The 20,081-nt window shown below is 37.5% G+C and overlaps 2 protein-coding genes across 3 annotated transcripts in view; both read left to right on the top strand.

Annotated features, from left to right (window-relative positions):
• LOC107725015 (non-receptor tyrosine-protein kinase TYK2) overlaps positions 1-8,213 on the top strand; it is a 25,257-nt gene extending 17,044 nt beyond the window's left edge. For both annotated transcript variants that reach the window (XM_016534134.1, XM_016534133.1), the window contains exons 15-24: positions 644-779; positions 1,252-1,403; positions 1,478-1,628; positions 2,999-3,093; positions 3,180-3,372; positions 4,209-4,327; positions 4,424-4,596; positions 4,905-5,022; positions 7,048-7,158; positions 7,249-8,213. In XM_016534134.1, coding sequence (XP_016389620.1) covers positions 644-779; positions 1,252-1,403; positions 1,478-1,628; positions 2,999-3,093; positions 3,180-3,372; positions 4,209-4,327; positions 4,424-4,596; positions 4,905-5,022; positions 7,048-7,158; positions 7,249-7,392 — 1,392 coding nt within the window. In that variant the 3' untranslated portion in view covers positions 7,393-8,213. The remainder of the gene's footprint in view (positions 1-643; positions 780-1,251; positions 1,404-1,477; positions 1,629-2,998; positions 3,094-3,179; positions 3,373-4,208; positions 4,328-4,423; positions 4,597-4,904; positions 5,023-7,047; positions 7,159-7,248) is intronic.
• Positions 8,214-9,390: 1,177 nt separating this feature from the next.
• The window catches only part of LOC107725016 (ribonucleoprotein PTB-binding 1), a 32,539-nt gene continuing 21,848 nt past the window's right edge, over positions 9,391-20,081 (top strand). The window contains exons 1-2 of the mRNA XM_016534135.1: positions 9,391-9,772; positions 11,844-11,910. Coding sequence (XP_016389621.1) covers positions 9,458-9,772; positions 11,844-11,910 — 382 coding nt within the window. The 5' untranslated portion in view covers positions 9,391-9,457. The remainder of the gene's footprint in view (positions 9,773-11,843; positions 11,911-20,081) is intronic.

The following is a 20,081-nucleotide window of genomic DNA, read 5'->3' as shown; positions in this document are numbered from 1 at the left end:
TTACTGACAAGATGCGCGTTAAATATCGCATGCGATTTATCGTGCAGCCCTAGTCTCGTCGCTCCGGCCGGACACGGTATGTGAGGGGCGTAACATTTCCGTCTCACGCTTGAGGTATTCGGCCAATCACAAATTCACTGGATAGCTGGCCAATCACAGCATACCTCGCTTTTTCAGACCGATGAGTTTTGTAAAAATCGACGCGTTTCAAAAAGGCGGGGCATAGAGGAGAAACAATAATGTACAGTATGTGGAAAATAATGTGTTTTTTGAACTTTAAACCGCATAAACACATTTCATTACACCAAATACACAAAATAATGTTCTTTTTAGCAGCATCATATGACCCCTTTAAGGAAATTGAATCTTATATTTTTCATTGTAACATTATTGACAAGGCCGGTTATTATTACTCTAATGTGAAAAAAAATAACACTACTGTATATCATTATAATTATTACAATAATTTTTATTTAAAGCGTATTTGATTAAGGACAGGATGGTTTTCATACTGTATTACAGTAATGAGAATGAGAGAAGTAATCATTAAATGTCATGAAATTTCACAACATCCTAATGCAATATATGATTTATTTTCTTTTTTAAAGTTTTATTGATCCATCCATAACCTTGCTCTTTACAGGAGACAAAGCGTTTGGTCCATGGAAATGTCTGTGGCAAGAATATTCTGGTGGTCAGGAAGGGTTTGGAGGAGGGCACGTCCCCATTTGTGAAGCTCAGTGACCCTGGCATTTCTCTGTCGGCTCTGTCTCGTGGAGGTAAGCGAGAACTGTGTTGTTATTCACATGTACTGTAGAGACGAGTACATCCTGTACCCTTCTATCTGTGTCATTTCTCTTGTTACCTCAGTCCGCTTGTCACTACTGTTTACTTCATCAGATTCTCTCATGGTTCACAGAACAGGAAGCTACGAACCAACCACTTCCTTATGGTGATGCACACTTCCTTTAGTCAAGCACATTTATTAATGTCAGGATGATCATATTTACAGCAGTGAAGCAGCTGTCCAGAATGCACAGTGACAGAAACCCTTCAGCACATTGTTTGTCATACAAATACCTCAAATCACATTGCGTTTTGAGGAGAGGCATCGGATTACTTTTCATGAAAAAATTGACCTGATGAGTGATAAATCAACCAGACTAAAAAATACCCCAAACACCCCAGGATCGCATTTTTTGTCAGAAAATGACAAAGTCTTCGTTTCATATGTTTGTGTCTTACTTGAAGAGCGCGTGGAGCGCATCCCGTGGATCGCTCCGGAGTGTATCGCTGACGGGGCCCGTGTAGGAAGCGCTGCGGACCAGTGGAGCTTCGGAGCGACTCTGCTGGAAATCTGCAACAACGGAGATCTTCCTATCAGCGGCAGCACACTGCCTGAGGTACGGCTTCCTCCAGCTGTGTACTGACACCACACACTCGCACCGCTTTCTCATAAGCTCTCCTCCGTCTACAGAAAGAGCGATTCTACGAGACGCAGAGTCGCCTGGCGGTGCCGTCTTCTCAGGAGCTGGCCAGCTTTATCAGCATGTGTCTGACCTACGACCCCGCGGCACGGCCGTCCTTCCGGACCATTCTGAGAGAGCTAACAGAGATTCAGATTAAAAGTGAGTGTCTGAACAATCAGGGTTTTTCTGTTGTTTTGTTGTGTTATCGCTACCATGGTACAATTATAGTGATAGTTCATCCAAAAATGACAATTCTGTCATCATTTACTCATCCTCATGTTGTTCCCAACCTCAAAAGAAGAACAAATGTCTTCTTCTATCCATTTAATGAAAGTTAATGGGGCCTAATGTTGTTTGGGCCCCAGTGTTCTTCAGAATATCTTTTTTTGTGTGTTATATAGAAGCAAGTCATACAGGTTTGACATGAAGGTGAATAAATGATGACAGAATCTTCATTTTTGGGGGAACTATTTCTTTAATACTTGGGACTCAAGATGTACCGTATCTATCCAACTCTCCTAATGCAAAATTGTAGATGAATTCATGATTGCTGTCTTATTAGTGCCACAGTAAGCAATTACAAGCATTTCCCTGTTCTTGAACAGAAGCTGCGAGGCTATTTAATGCAATTAGAAACCATCTCTAAAGTGAGCAAATAGAGAAGCTACTGCTGCTGCTAATAAAGAACATGTTGTTTGTCTTTCAGAAATGCAAAACATCAATTTTCGGTGTTAAAAGGCATAATAAGTGTATCTATTAAGAAAATTGGGATTTGTTTTGAGATCTCTGTTAGGCATTCTTTATCTGCACATCATAATAGTAATTGTAACATATTTGTTTGCAACAGAATTTCTTTAAAGTCAATAATGCACTAAGCAACATCTTACATCTTTCAGTACAGTTTCATTTACAAAATGTTTAAAATGTACAATATTTTAAAGTTGTTGACACTTAATGAAAAGAAGAACATGATGCATTTCATAATGTATTCATAACATTAATGTTTTTGTCAGAATTGTGTAGTTGTTCCAAACAAAATATCACTTAAAATAGGCATTTCTGATTTTCGCACCATTTTTTGTTTCAGCCAAGAATTTTCATTTCATTCCATCACTATAATTGGCCATTTTTAGTCTTTGTCAAATAATCTGTATCAGTATCAGCAGGCAATATCAGATCATATTTTTTTCTATATTTTTTTCTGTAACATGTTACAAAACAATTATTTGTCTTTTATAGTATATTAGCATATATTGATGTCTTGAAGCATCAACACTTACAGTATTATGTAAAAAAAAAAAAGTGTATCAGTTCATATTATCAGCCATCATATTGGTTATTAATCATAATATCACTATTTAGGTAATATCACTACCTTAGGTAAAAACATGTTATTGAATTATTAATAATATATTTATGTTCCATAGTTTTGAATGGCAATCCAAGTTACTTGAATACCATAATAATACAGTGTTAATACCAAAAACTGTGACTTCAGAAATTGATATGTTATTGTCTTCTTCAATAAGATCCAGACATTTCATCCGAATGTGAGTCACTCCCAGATAGAGACCCCAGCCTCTTTTACAAACGCTACCTGAAGAAGATCAGGGATCTGGGAGAGGTCCGTGTACCGTTTCTGCTCAATAATTTCTTCAGGTCTTACGGTCATATTTCAGTTTCTTATGATACTCTGTGACTTGCTTCCAGGGACATTTTGGAAAGGTGATGCTGTACGTCTATGACCCTGGCAATGATGGAACGGGAGAATATGTGGCGGTGAAGGCCTTGAAACAAGAGAGTGGAAGTAACCTCCACGATTCCTGGATGAAGGAGATTGAGATACTCAAGTCACTTTACCACAACAATATTGTCAAATACAAGGGGTGTTGTACTGAACTGGGTGAGCAAAGCCACTAGCTTATAGCCCACATTAAATAAAAGTTTTATCACTTTTAACTCATGTTCATTAGCTTTCTATATTCTAGTGTACAGCTAAAAGACACCTGTATTTGAGAAAAACTAATTTAAAACTAATTTGAAATAGAAATGCTCATTTGAAACTGAATAAAGCTCAAACAGCTCTGGTCGGAGGCAGTGAAATTTTAGTGTTGAGATACTATCATTTTCATTAAAATTTCAAATTCGATTTTATTTTATAGTTCTCATTTTCGGTTTAGTTAAAGTTTTAATTCAGTTGTGTTTTCATTACTTTTATTAGTTCGTTTTTTTAAGGTGTGTATAGATTTTGTTTGTGTTTATTTCAGTTATTTTACTATATCAAGTTAAACTGAATGAAAATGAAAAATGTTTCCTTGGCCGCTACCTGGAATTAAATAAGTCTCTGGATTTTATTTTATTTCAGTTCATGTTTATTTTATTGGCTTTTAGCCATATGTTTATTAGTGTAATATGACATGTATGTACAGATAAAAGTTGACAAATACCACTTTTAGCAAATATATGTTTCACATTCTAGGAATATGGACCCAAATTTAAATGATAAACACAGAGGGATTTTTTTATTTTATATATATATTAAGGGCCATCGATAATTCTTCTCTTGAATAACAACTCCACCTCCACCAAATTTATAAATATCAACTGCCTCCGCAGCAAATCATTGTTTCCTAGGCTATGTCCCACCCCACTTCCTGTTTCTATAGGAAATATTTCATAAACTCATGCAAACTGTGACGGCCACACTCGCGGTGTACTATATGTGGTATTTTGTTTTAGGTGGACAGGTGGTTCAGTTAATCATGGAGTATCTTCCACTGGGAAGCCTCAGAGAGTACCTGCCTAAACATCGGCTGGGAATCGCACAAAGTCTCCTGTTTGCGCAGCAGATCTGTATGGTGAGGAACTCCGATCCTTCAAAGTCAAACTGCAGCTACTACAGAAAAACTAATAGTCCTTACTCTGCTGTCCGATCTGTACTGCTGCACCCATAGGGGATGGACTATCTGCACTCCAAGCGGTACATCCACCGGGATTTGGCTGCACGGAATGTGTTGGTGGAGAATGAAGGCGTGGTTAAGATCGGTGACTTCGGCTTGACAAAGTACATTCCCGAAGGGGAGATCTACTATCGTGTCCGTGAGGACGGAGACAGCCCTGTGTTCTGGTAAGCTGTAATAGCTGGAGGCTTGGGGAGATGGGTAATGTTCTCTAATGTTGAGTGCTTTTATCAATGCAACATGATCTGTTAATGGATTTATGGACGTCATTAGACATAATGCGGTGTCAACTCAGTGAAAGCATAAGTATGTTTGATATCGATCGACACAATTATTGAATAATTCAGCAGAAAATAAAATAATTTAAAAAACATAAATAAAATAAAGACAAAAAAAAATGTTTGCAACCTTACATTTATCTCTGGGTTTAAACAAACAGCAGTTATTCCAAAACACATTCTTTTTTGCTTTTTAGGTATGCCATAGAGTGCCTCAAGGAGAGCAAGTTTTCCTTTGCCTCTGATGTTTGGTCCTTTGCTGTGACCCTCTATGAGATTTTAACCCACTGCAACCATCGCCAAAGCCCCCCTTCGGTATGTCTCTCGCTTTGATAGTTTTGCATCATTTTGTAATGTTTATGCATTAAGTGCATTCTGTAATGTTCCAGTTTTGCACATAAAGAAAGACAAGTGTAATGCTGTCTCTGTAAACCTGCAGTAATCAACAAAATGACCAAAAATGTCAGTTTTATTTACATGCGTCGTATAATACAGAAAAAACAAATGGTCAACAAAAAGCTCTGGTGTGGCGCAGTGTGATTTTAGTTAATATTTTGTAATCTTTGTAATTAATATTTCTTTTTTTAAATAATTTTTAGTTTTATGTTTACCTTTTTCATTTTAGTTCAAGTTGCAGTAATTTAGTTGTGTTTTTTTTATGTCAGTTTTAGTTATTTTATTTAAACTTAATAAAAATGAGAAATGTTTCCTTGGCAACTAGCTAAAATAAAATGAGCTTCAGAATTTTTATACATTTTATTTTATTTGAGTAAATGTTTTTTTTTTTTTCTCAAAGTGATTTTTTTATGGTTTTAGTTTGAGTTAACCGTAGTGTGAGGCAGCAGCAGTGAAAGGGATAGTTCACCCAAAAATGAAAATTACCCCATGATTTACTCACCCTCAAGCTATCCAAGGTGTATATGACTTTCAGACAAATATAATCGGAGTTATATTAAAAAATGTTGTGGCTCTTCCAAGCTTTATGAATGAATGGGGTTTAAGATTTTGAAGCCCAAAAAATTTTATCTGTCCTTCATAAAAAGTGCTCCACACAGCTCCGGGGGGTTAACAAAGGCCTTCTGAAGTGAATCGATGCGTTTGTGTAAGAAAAATAACCTTATTTAAAACTTTATAAGCTGTAATCTCTAGCTTCCGCTAACTGTCGCACACACGTGAAAGTACGTCATCCGCTTGAATGCCACTCTCTGTGAACACGCGCAAGACAGTTAGCGGACACTAGAGATTACGGTTTATAAAGTTGTATTTTTCTTACACAAATGCATCGATTCACTTCAGAAGAACTTTATTAACCCCCCAGAGCCGTGTGTAGCACTTTTAATGATGGATGGATGCAGTTTTTTTAGCTTCAAATTCTTAAACCCCATTCACTGCCCCCATTCACGGCATTTTTAATATAACTCTGATTAGGCCTGTCGCAATAATCAATATATCGACTTATCGCGCAATATATGTACATGACCTCAATAATTTTTGGTGACGCAATATATCGCCCATTATATTTACTTAAAAATTAATGTCACCATGTTTTGTACATTCCACTTGCGCCTGTGTCTTTTGCAGCTTCTCGTACATAACGTGGTGTAGTCATGAGGTGCTAGTCCAAATAAAAAAAATGCTTCTACAAAAAAAAAGTTTCATCTGCAGATATGATCTAGTTTATGGATCTGTGCCTTTGTGCATGTGGACATCTGACTGCTAGGTAGTGATTGTGTTTTTCAGCAATAGTGTGCACCATTAATTTACAGAGAAAAGAAGGTCAGGGAAAAATCTGTAGATGGAAAAATCTCCATACAAGTTCTTTGTGCATTTTTCTTTTTTTCTACTTAGCACTTTTTGTTAGAAAATGTTCTAAATATTCTTAAAATTAAAAGTTTGTTGTCATTTGGAAGAGTGTAGGCCTTCTTGCATTATTATGCTGTTACATTATGATTATATATTTAGTGGCATAAAATGGTCTTTAAAATGACAATAATATCGCTTATTGCAATTATTTCTGGGGCAATATATCGCACAACAAAAAGTTGTTATCGTGACATGCCTAACTCTGATTGTATTCGTCTGAAAGAAGAAAGTCATACCTAGGATGGCTTGAGGGTGAGTAAATCATGGAGTAATTTTCATTTTTGGGTGAACGATCCCTTTAATAATAATCAAACTTCATGCACCAAGGCCAAAAGGAGTTAGAATGTTCAAAAAGAACAGTGTGAACATTCATTAGAATTTCTCATTTGTTAAAAGAAATTCTGTTTAATTTTTTGCGAACTTTTCCTTTAAGTTTGCAGTGTCTTTTAAATTGATGGATGACTTTGTTTTCCATAGAAATTCTTTGAGATGATGGGATTGGTCCATGGTCAGATGACTGTGGTTAAACTTATTACCCTCCTGGAGAGAAACGAGAGACTGCCGTGCCCTCGAGACTGTCCTCGTGAGGTACTGTGAAACTAAGCAGCACAAATATTCATAAATGCAAAAATATACAGCACAACATTTATTTGTACAACCCGTGAATCCTCATTGCAGGTTTATTTACTGATGGAGCAATGCTGGGATTTCAACCCTGGGCAGCGTCCATCATTCAATTCCCTGGCTGAGTCTCTGAAGGACATCCGGCGAACCTACAAACAGCAACCGTCTGTGCAGCTCGCTCAGCTCAACCATCGCTGACCTGCTCTTTCTCTCTCTCTGTGCCGTTCTCACAGCCTGTAACTACAGCACTTCACTATGAGCCTGACCACACTTGGCTCATTGGGCCGTATTTTTAGAAAAGAGGATGTTTTTTTTAAATGTTCAGTTGAGGGAACCCACATACTGTACCTCTCTTTCTACCGAAACTGTGCCGGTGTTTGTGCTAGACCCAGAGCTTGGTTCTACAAACCTCTCTTCGAACTGTTCGCCGCTTTCAGTCACTTGAGAGGTATACAATAACTTAACTTACTGTTACTTTATAGCCACCAGCTCCAGCATCAGCACAGGTCCTCTGTCGGTGGAAAAAAGTTAACTGTGACATTAAGTGCTCTTTAAAGCAACCGTATGTAAGTTTTGACCTTGAAATAATCAGTTTTAAAATCATTCTGGTGGTACACTGACTTCTAAGAAGGCGATTGTCTTCTGTTTCTTTCCCACACTCCACCGCAAACGTCTCTTCTGGGAGTATGTAAGTTTGGTGACTTGCTTTACGGCAGCAACAAATGCACATGTACAGCTGTCCACTGTAAAAACTACATTGAATTCCTCACTTAACTGTAGGGGTCGCAAAAATACACAAAACTACATACAGTTGCTTTAAGTCAAGTGTCTTGCTGTTGAAACCATAATAACCAAAGAATGCATGGTTGTGGACATTATTCATTCCTTATTTCATTCCAGATCTAATGTATTATTGTGTAGATACTCTCAGGTGTTTAGTTGCTTTCGAGTTTACTTCCTCTTTCCCCAGTCCTGCTGTTATATATATATATATATATATATATATATATATACAAATACATATATACATATACAGGTGCATCTCAAAAAATTAGAATATCATGGAAAAGTTCTTTTATTTTTTGTAATTTATTTTTAAAAAAGCAAACTTCAAAATTCTAGATTCATTGCTCACAAACTGGAATATTTCAAGAGTTTGTTTGTTTTAATTTTGATGGTTACGACTTGCAGCTTAGGAAAATTTATATATATTGGGAGTAAGCAAAGACTGTGACAGGCTAATGGCCTTAAGAATAAGAATTGAGATGTTTACAGTATGATATAAATGCCGCTTTGAATGTTTTTCTTTTTATTTATATATTTTCTCTTTTCGAAAAAGGTGCAATTCCCATGTTTTATGGACGTACATCTTCCTTTTGTACATCTTCTTCTTCTGTACGTCGTCTTAATGTCCCACTGAATGTATCTATAAAACTCTTTTAATAAATGTAATTATTGAAAGTGTATACCGAAATACAATCTTTTGAGAGGCATTGTGTTATTTAAAAGTGGATCCCTTTGGGTTTTTGGGAAATAGTCAAAGTCAGCATTAAATGAAAATTCACCCTGTCTATTTATGTTATTAATCTTTAGGTGAAGGATTCATCCATGTATACCTTTTTTTTTTTTTTGACCCCATAATAAAATATAACTCGATCTTCCTGTGAAAGGACAGACTTCACAGTAACATTTTCACAACAAATCTGTTGTGAACCACTGTTATTAGTACCCATGAGGCCCACTGACTTCTTTTATCTTGATCTGGCAACCAGTCCCCATTTTTATGCCGTTAAAACTAGAGGACTGAAAAAAAATAACTAGCTATAAACATCGGGGTATTAATATAAAACAAACTCTGTGCAACAGCCCATAGCAAGGACGTCTATATTGTAAACTGTATGGTTAGGACAAAGTGATATCTTGCAACCTGTACACTGAACAACATGATATCAGGTATTTTACTCTTTCTTTTTAATATGAAAACAATAAAACAAGAAAAAGCAAAAAAACGGAAACGGAGATCATAAAAAAGAGCAAGGAAAAAGTTATTCTTAGGTAAATATTTTACATTTTGATGGTAGCTGGCAACCCACCTGCTTTGTGTTCAAATTTGAGACGTGACTCGCTAGCCCCGCCCCTCAAGGCGTGAAAGAAAAACGCATTTCCCCTCGACCAATCAGCGGGCGAGTTTCTCGCACGTGTGTATTGTTTAAACTGGCCAAAGCAAACGTGCGAGCGAGCGCACAAACTTCCACACGGAGACATGGCGGCCGTTAGCTCAGATGCCAGAGACGAGAAAAACTTCACTGCTGCCAACTTTGCCCCGAATCCACTCTTTAAAAGTTACGACCAAGCAGCCGAACCCGAAAACTGGGGGTTTGAAACGGGCAAACACGTTGATGCGGACACCGGCGATGAGGGTTCTCCGACGGCAAGCGACTGTCCGCGACGACTCGATGATGAACCGACGGCCCTCGGTCCAGAAGAGATTGCTAGTCGTTTGGAAAGAACGAGAAGAGAGTTTTATAATCGGCGAAAAATAATTATCAAGAACCTCCCCGCCGATATCAGCAATCAGGTTTGTACATCAAACAATTGATGATCTTTGGATGAGCATCCCAAACACAGATTGAGTCACACTTCCACTTCCAAATGCTGACTCCGTAGTTAATAGACTGGGGTTTAACAATGTTTTGGTGTCGATAATTGAATCTGGTGTGACAATCAAAAGGTGAATGATCTATGATCGTAGAGATGTTTTGTTCACACTGAAACTCGTGTCATCGCAGCCATTAACGAGCCGCGTTAACGGGATGGAGTCCGATGCGAGTTGTGTAACGTTACGTTAGTTGTATTGAACGGATGCGGGCCGTTTGACCGTTCATTTAATCGAGCTGAATCCCCGGATGCTTATACTGAAAATGTGCCCAATCACAGCTTGTGAAGTTACAGGTTCGTGTTATATGTTCGCTGCTTCATTTCACTATTTTTAATTCCTTTAGGCGACGCAAGTATCGAAATCCTCTCACAAGTTTGACGCTTACATCTGAAAATGTTTCCCATTTCCAATTAGTTGCTTGTCACGAATGTTATTTGACTAAGTTACCTGTTAACTACCTGAGTCTGGCAAGCAGTTTTGACACTTATTTTGTAAAACCAATTAACACTACCATTTATTTGTTCCTTTTTTTAAAACTTAATACCAAGTAATTCAGTTGTGACTAGTATATTTAATTTCACTAATGTCTATTCGTGAGTTACTAGAGCTAACGTACTCCATTCAGGAATAGTACACGCTTAATTTAACACTATTGCTCAATTACATACTAGTAATTTTGTTCCTTTGTTACTAGTCACTATCCCAACAGTGACTAGTTAATATTTCATTGTTAAATTGCAAATGAAATCCCACCCATATGTACATGTCAGAGCTCATTGTCAAATGTTTTATTGGATTGTATTGTTTCTTCTAGAAAAATTGTATTGTTGATACTCATGAAAAGTTTGAATCAAGTTTATCCAAATTTAGTTTGATAATAAACTGGTCTTAAATGCTTTTCATTTCTATTGTAAATCAGTAGCTTGAATATAGTTTTCACCATGAAAATGGTCAAAGAAGCTGACATGCCATTAAAAAAAGTTACAGGTTTTCTCAACTAACTTCTAAGGTGGTCTGTGGTTCAGACCTCAACTATTCATTATGATTACAAATTCATTCCAGTTGTGGCCGGAGCTGTTTACTAATAACTATTCATAGAATTCTGGTTGGCTAACCTAGTGCTTTTCATTAAATACTAGTACAAATTTATGAGACACTAGTGTCTATCCCATTTGTGACTTAACCGTTGCTTATTTTACTTGTCATTTAATAACTGGTCAGAATGTGCTAATAAATATTTAGTATGTATTCAGTTTGTTACTCGTAGCTATTCCCATGTTTCTAGTACTAAGTACTATGACCAAACGATTAACTGCATTTCTTAATTGGGGAAATGTTAAACTTTAGAATTTTATTCTAGATGCTACTAGCTGCTTCATTGTAAATCACTTTTTTTTTCCTTTTTTTTTTTTTTTGGTCATCCAAGTTCTCAAACTGTTATATTATGGGAATGAGCAAAGCAATATTCATATGGCTTGGTTGGTTCTTGTTCTTCTTTGTGGATGTGGTTCTCTTAGGAAAATGCTTGATTCATGGGGAAAACAGGTGTGTGTGTTTGAGCGACTCTCGTATTGTTCCAGATCGGAATGGAAGCAGTGAGGATGACAAAGGACAGAAGGCGCTGAAACAAAACGTTTTGCTTTCACTGACACTGAAAGAAAGTGCTGGTGCATATTATGGTAACACGCAGGAAGCCTGAAAGCAAAAGTGGAGTTTTTTTTTTCCCTGTTGCTGTCAAAAGTAATTTATTAATCACTCAATCATAACCACTGAAAGATCAATTTATTTGTGACACTTTAAAATGAGAGTTGTGGGAATAGAAGTTGCAAATATGACAGGACAGAAATGATAGCTGAGCCATTCAAGTCGTTTTGAATCTATTGGATGACTTCATTGTTCATGCAAAATGGAGGATACAATCATTATGGTTAATGAATGAAAGTCTTCCTGAATGGTGATTTTTTTTCTTTTTTCTGTTGTTTTTCTTTAGGAGGTGCACGAGCTGTTAAGTAACTATGATTTGAAGTACTGCTTTGTGGACAAATACAAAGGGACAGGTGTGTATGAATCATCATATTATCACATGAATGGACATTTGTTGTAAGCACGTTGTTGTTAGGTGCTTTTTTAAATTTTTTTGAATGGACATATTGGCAACATTTTATATCGTTCTGAGCAAGTTAAGTCTTTATTTAGCATCAGCTCAACCCATATTTTACAACCCTCTACATTGCGAATAAATCACTCTCATATGCGACTAAATCTTCACTCTGGGTGACTAAATAATGTCTAATTTTAGCCACTGGCTAATAATTAATACTGCCACCAGCGGTAGTGCACATGACGTCACGCACTCTATAACAAGCATAATACGAAGTTTTGTATACAAGTGTAATAACAGTAGCGGAACAGTGAACCGTGTCTACACCGGACGTGACACTGCCGCGTCGCAACAGGTTGAGTCTGTCTAGTGTCTACACAGGACATTTGAACTCCGTGTCAGTACCTCATAAATAGAACGAGGCAGTTTACTGTCGGGGATTTGTCGTGTCGTGCCGCATCCAGTGTAGCATCACTGATTATAATGAGTTTTATAGTATTTTGCCGCGCTGCACAGCTCGCGTCCTGTAGACGGGGTGTTTTTAACTTTCTTATTTAGGCTACTTTCTTCGCCTTTGTGCGTGCAATTGAAGAGCACGCGCTTCGAGCACAGTACCGTTTCCGCGCTCGCGCCTGGCACCGAAGTGAAGAGGAGCGCGCATCTGAAACGTCTCCCGTTCTTTATTCGTTCTGCGACTGAATAAATGCACTTCTTGTCGAGAGAAAAAGTGACAGAAGCAGCAGTTGTGAGTGTGGTGGCCAACCCTAGCCCCGCCCCTGTGTTAATTGCGTTAAATATTTTGAACGCGTTAAACTAAAAAAATAATTGCCTGCGTTAACGCGCTAATTTTGACACCACTAATATATAATATTAATATTATATATATATATATTAAATATCAACACCGCGACACTGGCGGTAGTTGGTCCATTACCACCGCGGTGATAAAAATCTGCCACCGTCACAGCCCTACCAGTGTGTGAGTTGGAGGCCAAGTATAAGTTTAGCACAGATATATTTTTACTCGCCGAACACACTGACCGAGCGCTTCAGAGTTTCACTCTCCGTCAAGCGATCTGTGCTATTTTTCAGTTCATCTCAATGGATGCGCAGCGCACCGGTGTTTGACGTATCGTGAACTATTTTACTCGCCAGTGTGTGAGTTGGAGGCCAAGTATAAGTTTAGCACAGATATATTTTTACTCGCCGAACACACTGACCGAGCGCTTCAGAGTTTCACTCTCCGTCAAGCGATCTGTGCTATTTTTCAGTTAATCTCAATGGATGCGCAGCGCACCGGTGTTTGACGTATCGTGAACTCTAGTGTAACGGCGCACAACTCGCCGTCGCTTTGGTGAGTGCAGAGAGAGCGAGAGAGTCTTGCATACATGCAGAATTGACGCGCTACATGTAAACGATATTCTTTGTTCTATTGTCCTGTCAAAATAACGGAGTTCCTTTGGAATTCTTCAGCTTTTAAGAACTGCCGGTTTCTCCGATAGTGGGCGGAACTAATGCGCAAACGACAATCTCATTGACTGGCGCTCACCTATTATCGTCCCTGTTTTTTGATTTCAGTAAATCAGTTCGAGCGAATGCAGACAACGCGAGTAATATTCATGAATCCAGCAGCTTGTTAATCCTTAGTGCGTTTTATGTTGTTCTTGGTAGAATTCATAGTATGATTATCTTATCAGTTTTATTGATAGTTTTTCCCCATTTTTCACAGAAAAACTGAATGACCAAAAAGAACCACCACCAGTCCTAAGTTCAGTTAAAAGGACTAATTTGCATTCATACATGGTTACCAAGTTTTAATTCTAATTACTAAAGTTCTATCATTAAATAATACTTGATTATCATAATATATTTATAATGCTTGCAATGTTTCCCACAGACTTGCACTCTATTTGTGGCGGCATATATATGTAAATTCATTCTCTGCCAGCAGGAGGCGCTTGTAAAGCGGGAGAAATAGAGGTTTCCCCGGTAACCGCTGTACACAAAGCAGCGCTCTGCTCACAAAACGCTGCTTTATCAGACATTAGATGTAGGGTTGGGAATCGAAAATCGATTCCGATTCTAGAATCGTATACTTAAGGTCAGGAATCGGATACTTGTTGTCAAATTAATGGGTTCATATGACGTTGCTAAAAAAGAACATTATTTTGTGTATTTGGTGTAATGAAATGTTTGTGGTTTAAGGTTCAAAAAACAATATTTTCCACATACTGTACATTATTGTTTCTCCTCTATGCCCCGCCTTTCTGAAACGTGTCGATTTTTACAAAGCTCATCGTTCTGAATTATGAACAAAACAGCATCATGTATTTATGCATTGCTTACTATAAAGAGCCGAAGCACCATTCACACAGATTGCATTCAAAAACATAATGAGATGCAGTGAAAAGTAATAAACCGCCACAAGTTCGCGACGTGTTTTCTAAAAGTTTAAACTGTTTTAACTTTGCATGGCTACATCTCTTGGGTGAGACGCGAGTGCAGCAGTTGTATTTGTCCGTCTAAAAAATTCGCTTAAGATGCGTTCTGTGTGAATGGCTTGGTTTCGGTTTTAACCTAATCAAGATCTTCTCCGCATTGAGCTTCTATATTTCTCTAATATTTTGAATGCATAATGCAGCATCTGCACGTCTCGTGGGCTAGACTAACAAAACATTAAAATGCAACAACTTCACTTATATCTTCATCATCATCACCGCATCTCATGCTCCACTGATGACACTCCCTGACGCACTCCTAACATTTGATTGTACTATTTTTGCATTCAAATGCAAATGTTTATTTTAAATTCGACTAATATTCATTCTTTATTTACGATCTCCTCATCACAGGCAGTCACAGCACTCAATTCAGCATGTGTTCATGTTTGTGTGGGCTGTCTGCGTCACTCTGAGCACGTGCCTATATCGTGCACTATATCGAACATTTTTTATATTGTTATCGAAGAAGGTGTACCGTCGATAAATATCGATACTGTTTTATCGCCCAGGCCTACACAGAAGTACTGGGATAAGTTTATAGTTCAGATATAAACTGTGTACGATGTGTATGGTAGCGATTAAAATCATACAAGAGATTCGTTCAAGAATGCAGGTTCATCCAGTAATGAAACGAGTACATCTTGAGTGAGTCATTTAATCATTAATTCATAAATTACATGTGATTTTGTTTAGTTGTCTAATGTTTTTTTTCTTCAGAATCATGAGAGAACCACAACTTCCATTGGGGGGAAAAAAAACTCAATTTATCCAGAATCATGCCGTTCTATTTTGCACACAAAGTCCAGTTTTTATGTAGCCTGTTGATTTTTGTTCATAGTATTCAGCTCCAATAAATGGTTTGCAAAAAAGAGACCGGTTAAATGTTTGATATCATTATTTAATCACATTGGAATCGAAACTGGGAATCGAAAAGGATCTGAATCGATAAGCAGAATCGGAATCGGAATTGATAAAATTCAAACGATACCCAACCCTAATTACATGCAAGATAAAATGAAAATGACATCCAAAATTTTCTGAAGACAGTTGGATTCCTTCAGAAATACAGTGATATAAAAACACCCACACCAGGGTTTGATTTTGAAACGTGCAGTGCTCGTGTTTATTCAACGAAGTCAACACCTTTTGGAAAATCTATTTGTGGCGGTCAGTTTTGATAATGTGGCTGGCCGCCACAAATAAATCAATGTATGGGAAACACTGGCTTGACTGACTGATGTTAAGAGTGTACTTTCAGATATTTAAAAAGCTGTGCCATTTTCCAAACATTATAGATAGATAGTGCCTTTTTCACGTTTTATGTTGCTGCCTTATGTTAAACTGCTTTAAATAACTTTTCTTCCACATCAATCTACACTCCACACACCCTAATGGTAAAGCAAAAAACAGGTTATTAACATCTTTACAAATTTATAAAAAATCAACTTTAAAAAATTCCATTGCATAAGTATTCATTATCTGGGATAGCTGAAATTTAGCTCAGGAGCATTCATATTGCTTGTAGATGTTACTGTACTTCGAGTAAAGTTTACCTGTGGCAAATTCCATTGAATGAGTACGATTTGGAAAGGCACACACGTCTTAATAAAAGGTCTAACAGCTGATAATGCATATCAGAGCAAAAAAACAAGCCCTGAGGTCTAAAGAACTGCCTGTAGAGCTCAGAAACAGGTTTGTGTCAAGCCACACATCTGGGGAAGTGTTCAGAAAAAAATTCTGCTTCATTGAAGGGTCACAGAAGTAGGTCTCCGTTAAGGTCTCTGCGCACTGAGTCTGAAATTTTCGTATGCGTTTTTTTCGTATTCGAAATCCTAAAATTGTCACGCACAGAAACCTTGCACACTCAGGGCTCCAGACTGCGACCATTTTTTCTGCCGGTGCGACTAATTTTTGTGAGCAGTCGCACTGGCGCGACCAACGCGTTGTCCAACTCATAAGCGCTGCCATTTCTGTTGCATTTGAGAAACATCAAACGGCAAACGAAACGGCGACCACCGCGTTGTCCAACTCATAAGCGCTGCCATTTCTGTTGCATTTGAGAAACATCAAACGGCAAACGAAACGAAAGCGGAACTAAACCGCACTACATTTCAGCTGCGCAGCGCGGACCGTTTATCAGCTCGGACCGCGAAGCAAACAAACTTGTCCGAGCTCAGAACAGCTTACTCGGGAGCCAAAGTTGATTGTGACACTGTTACTGCACAGATACAACAGCGCTGCGAGATCCAGTGAGAAGAGTTTGAATTCTGCACAGAAATCTCCGTTATAAACAGTGCTGACATACGTCAGGAAACCAGAAGTGGTAACGCTAACTGTAACCATGGTGTTGTGGTAGAAATAGTCGAATGCATTACATCATTCATTTCTGGGTTTGTACAACCTTTTGAGAGAGAAGTATAAGCACATTTCAATGACTTTCAAGCATTTCACACAACTATGTCCAGCACTTTAAAGCTCTAAAATGATCCAGTTTGAATGTTATTTTTAATGGGATGACCAAAATATACTTTGTGGTAAACAAACACTTATGTAAAATTTTTAAAAAATACATAAAATCACAAATATAGGCAGCAGATGAGCACTTGTTGGCTTATTAGTCATTAATTTCTACTTTTTCTCTGTATTTTGAAATTATAAAATCACTATTATAAAATATCAAATCATCAAGAAATCAGATTTTGTCAGAATTTTACACTTTTTTTTTTTTGTGTGTGTATGAAGTACGAAAAATCACAAAGTGCCTTGAAAAACTAACTTTTCTTCAATTTGCTCCTAAATCACACATAATCACTGAAGTTGGTCAGTTCCATATACTAGAAGAATAATGGTAAATTTAATAAGAGTGGAATATATAAATTTTCTATATAAAAATTAGATTTTGCACATGTTACTGTTGTTAATAAAAATAAATTTTGTATGCATCTTAACTCAAGCTTAGTGCTTTACTGTCAAATGCAATACTGTCAAAACAAAAGAAAAATAAAGCCTTGAAAAACAAACTTTTCTTCAATTTGCTACTAAATCACACATAATCACTGAAGTTGGTCAGTTCCATATACTAGAAGAATAATGGTACTTTTAATTGGAGTGGAATATATAATTTTTCTATATAAAAATTAAATAAAGTAAATTTTGTATGCGTCTTAACTCAAGCTAAGTGCTTTACTGTCAAATCTGTATAAACAAAAAACAAAAGAAAAATAACAAGAAATGTACATGTAATATTATTAGTAACTGCATTCATGTAAAACAATAGTATTTTTATGATTAAATGATCTATATTTTAATACTCCCGCATAGGGCTGGACGATATGGCCAAAATTGATATCACGATATATTTCTTAATTTCGGTCGATACGATATAATTCCGATATCGATATGAACACTATTTATCTGAAATGGAAATCTTTTGTAACATTATAAATGCCTTTATCATCACTTTTGATCAATTATACTCCCACACACCACCCCCAGCGCTACCAAATCTGCTCCTGGCGCCACCATCTGCAGAACTTAGTGGCGCTGGTGCCACTGCTCTCAAATGTTAGTCTGGAGCCCTGACACGGAGTCCGATGCGTATTAATTAATCCGTTGCGGAAAAATTTGCAAAACGACACCTCTCAAAATGCTTGCTACGGATGCGAAAAACGGAAAAAATCGAACCCGATCCGAATTTTTTTTTATCACTGACGAATATTTCGGAGGCAGTGTGTAAACGTGATTGACATAACGTGAGGTCGTATTTATTTTTTAACGTGCAAAAATTTCGGACGAAATTTTCAGACTCCGTATGCAATGACCTTTACCCTTAATGGAAGAAGTTTGAAACAACCAGGACTCTTCCTAGAGCTGGCCTCCTGGCCAAACTGAGCAGTTGATGGAGAAGGGCCTTGTCTAGACTGATGACCAAGAACCTGATATAGCCAGTCTTGTTGAGCTCCATGATCATATGTGGAGATGGGAGAAATCTACAGAAGGACAAACAACGCTGCAACACTCCACCAATATGGGCTTTATGGCGGTGTGGCAAGACTCAATCCTCTCTTCAGTGAAGACACATGAGAACACACTTGGAATTTGCAAAAAAGCACCTAAAGGACCCCAAGACTGTGAGAAACAAGATTCTCTGGTCTGATTAACCTCAGTTCCAAGCATGTTTGAAGGAAACCAGGCACTGCTCATCACCTGCAGAGTACCATCCCAAAAGTAAAGTGTGCTGGTAGCAGCCTCATGCTGTGGGGCTGTTTTTCAGCGGCAGGGACTGAGGGACTCGTCAGAGTATAAGAAAAGCTCAATGCACCAAAATATTGAGAGAGCCTTAATGAAAACCTAGTCCAGAGCATTCAGAACCTCGGACTGGGCAGAAGATTCACCTTCCAACAGGACAATGACCCTAAGCACACAGCAAGAGTGGGTTATAGACAACTCTGTGAATGTCCTTGAGTGGCCCAGCCACAGCCTGGGATTGAACCCAATCAAATATTTCTGGAGAAACCTGAAAATGTGCATCTACCTCCATCCAACCTGACGGAGCTTGAGAGGTGAAGAGATGAGGAGAGGAATGGCAGATAATTGCCAAATGCTGATGAGCAAAGCTTGTCACGTCAAACAAAAAAAGACTTGAGGCTTTAAAGGTGCTTCAGCTAAGTACTTAGTTACTTATGCAATGTACTTTGTTTTTTTTATTTGTAATAAATTTACGAAATTGTGACAATTCTGTTTTTGACTTGTCAATATGGTGTATTGAGTGTAGATGGACGTGGGAAAAAAGTAATTTAAAGCAGTTTAGTTTAACATAAGGCAGCAACATAAATGTGAGCTTTTCACAAAACATGAAAAAAATTAAGGCATGCAAGGCACTGTATAATATATACCTGAAGTATACTTGCAATAGTTCCACTTTAGCACAATACTTCAGTATATCTTTAGTTGGACCTCAGCACTACTTCTGCACATTTAAAGTTCATTAAGTACAAAAGTAGTTGTTCCAATTTGGCAGACTTTAAGTGTATACCAGTTTAGTATACTAAAAGTATAATTGCACAGTATTTTTAAGTATATTAATAAATATGTTAATGTATTTGTAGTATACTTAGCATGAAATAAATGTATTTCAAATACATGCAAGTATATTTATTTTTCACTAGGGATAAAATAAAATATAAATATTTTATGGAAAAACTTCATAAATTAAATCATAAATGTTGCCAAGGTATTCTAGCCATGCAGAAAGGCTCTCTCTGGTTTTATGACAGCTGTACCTTTGCAGAACAGCTAGCAGAACAGAACATTACAATCTAAAATGGCTCTTTAAAGCATTAAAATAACTAAATTTAAAAGTTTAAATCACTGAATTAAAATGAAAATAAAGATAAGAAACGCGTATAAGTCATTATAATGAGTAATTATGTCCCCACTGGATGCAACATGCCTCGTTTGTAATGGGTTTTAATGTTTTTGTCTCGTCCGGCCGGGACACGGCATCACAGTATCACGCTTGAGGTATTCGGCCAATCACAACGCATTGGATAGCTGGCCAATCAGAGCACACCTCGCTTTTTCAGACCGATGAGCTTTGTAAAAATCGACGCGTTTCAAAAAGGCG

This window comes from Sinocyclocheilus rhinocerous, unplaced genomic scaffold (assembly GCF_001515625.1).
Source record: "Sinocyclocheilus rhinocerous isolate Xijiao unplaced genomic scaffold, SAMN03320098_v1.1 scaffold1027, whole genome shotgun sequence".
Taxonomy (NCBI): domain Eukaryota; kingdom Metazoa; phylum Chordata; class Actinopteri; order Cypriniformes; family Cyprinidae; genus Sinocyclocheilus; species Sinocyclocheilus rhinocerous.
Note: the sequence above shows the minus strand (reverse complement) of the source record. Positions and strands in the feature narration are given on the sequence as shown.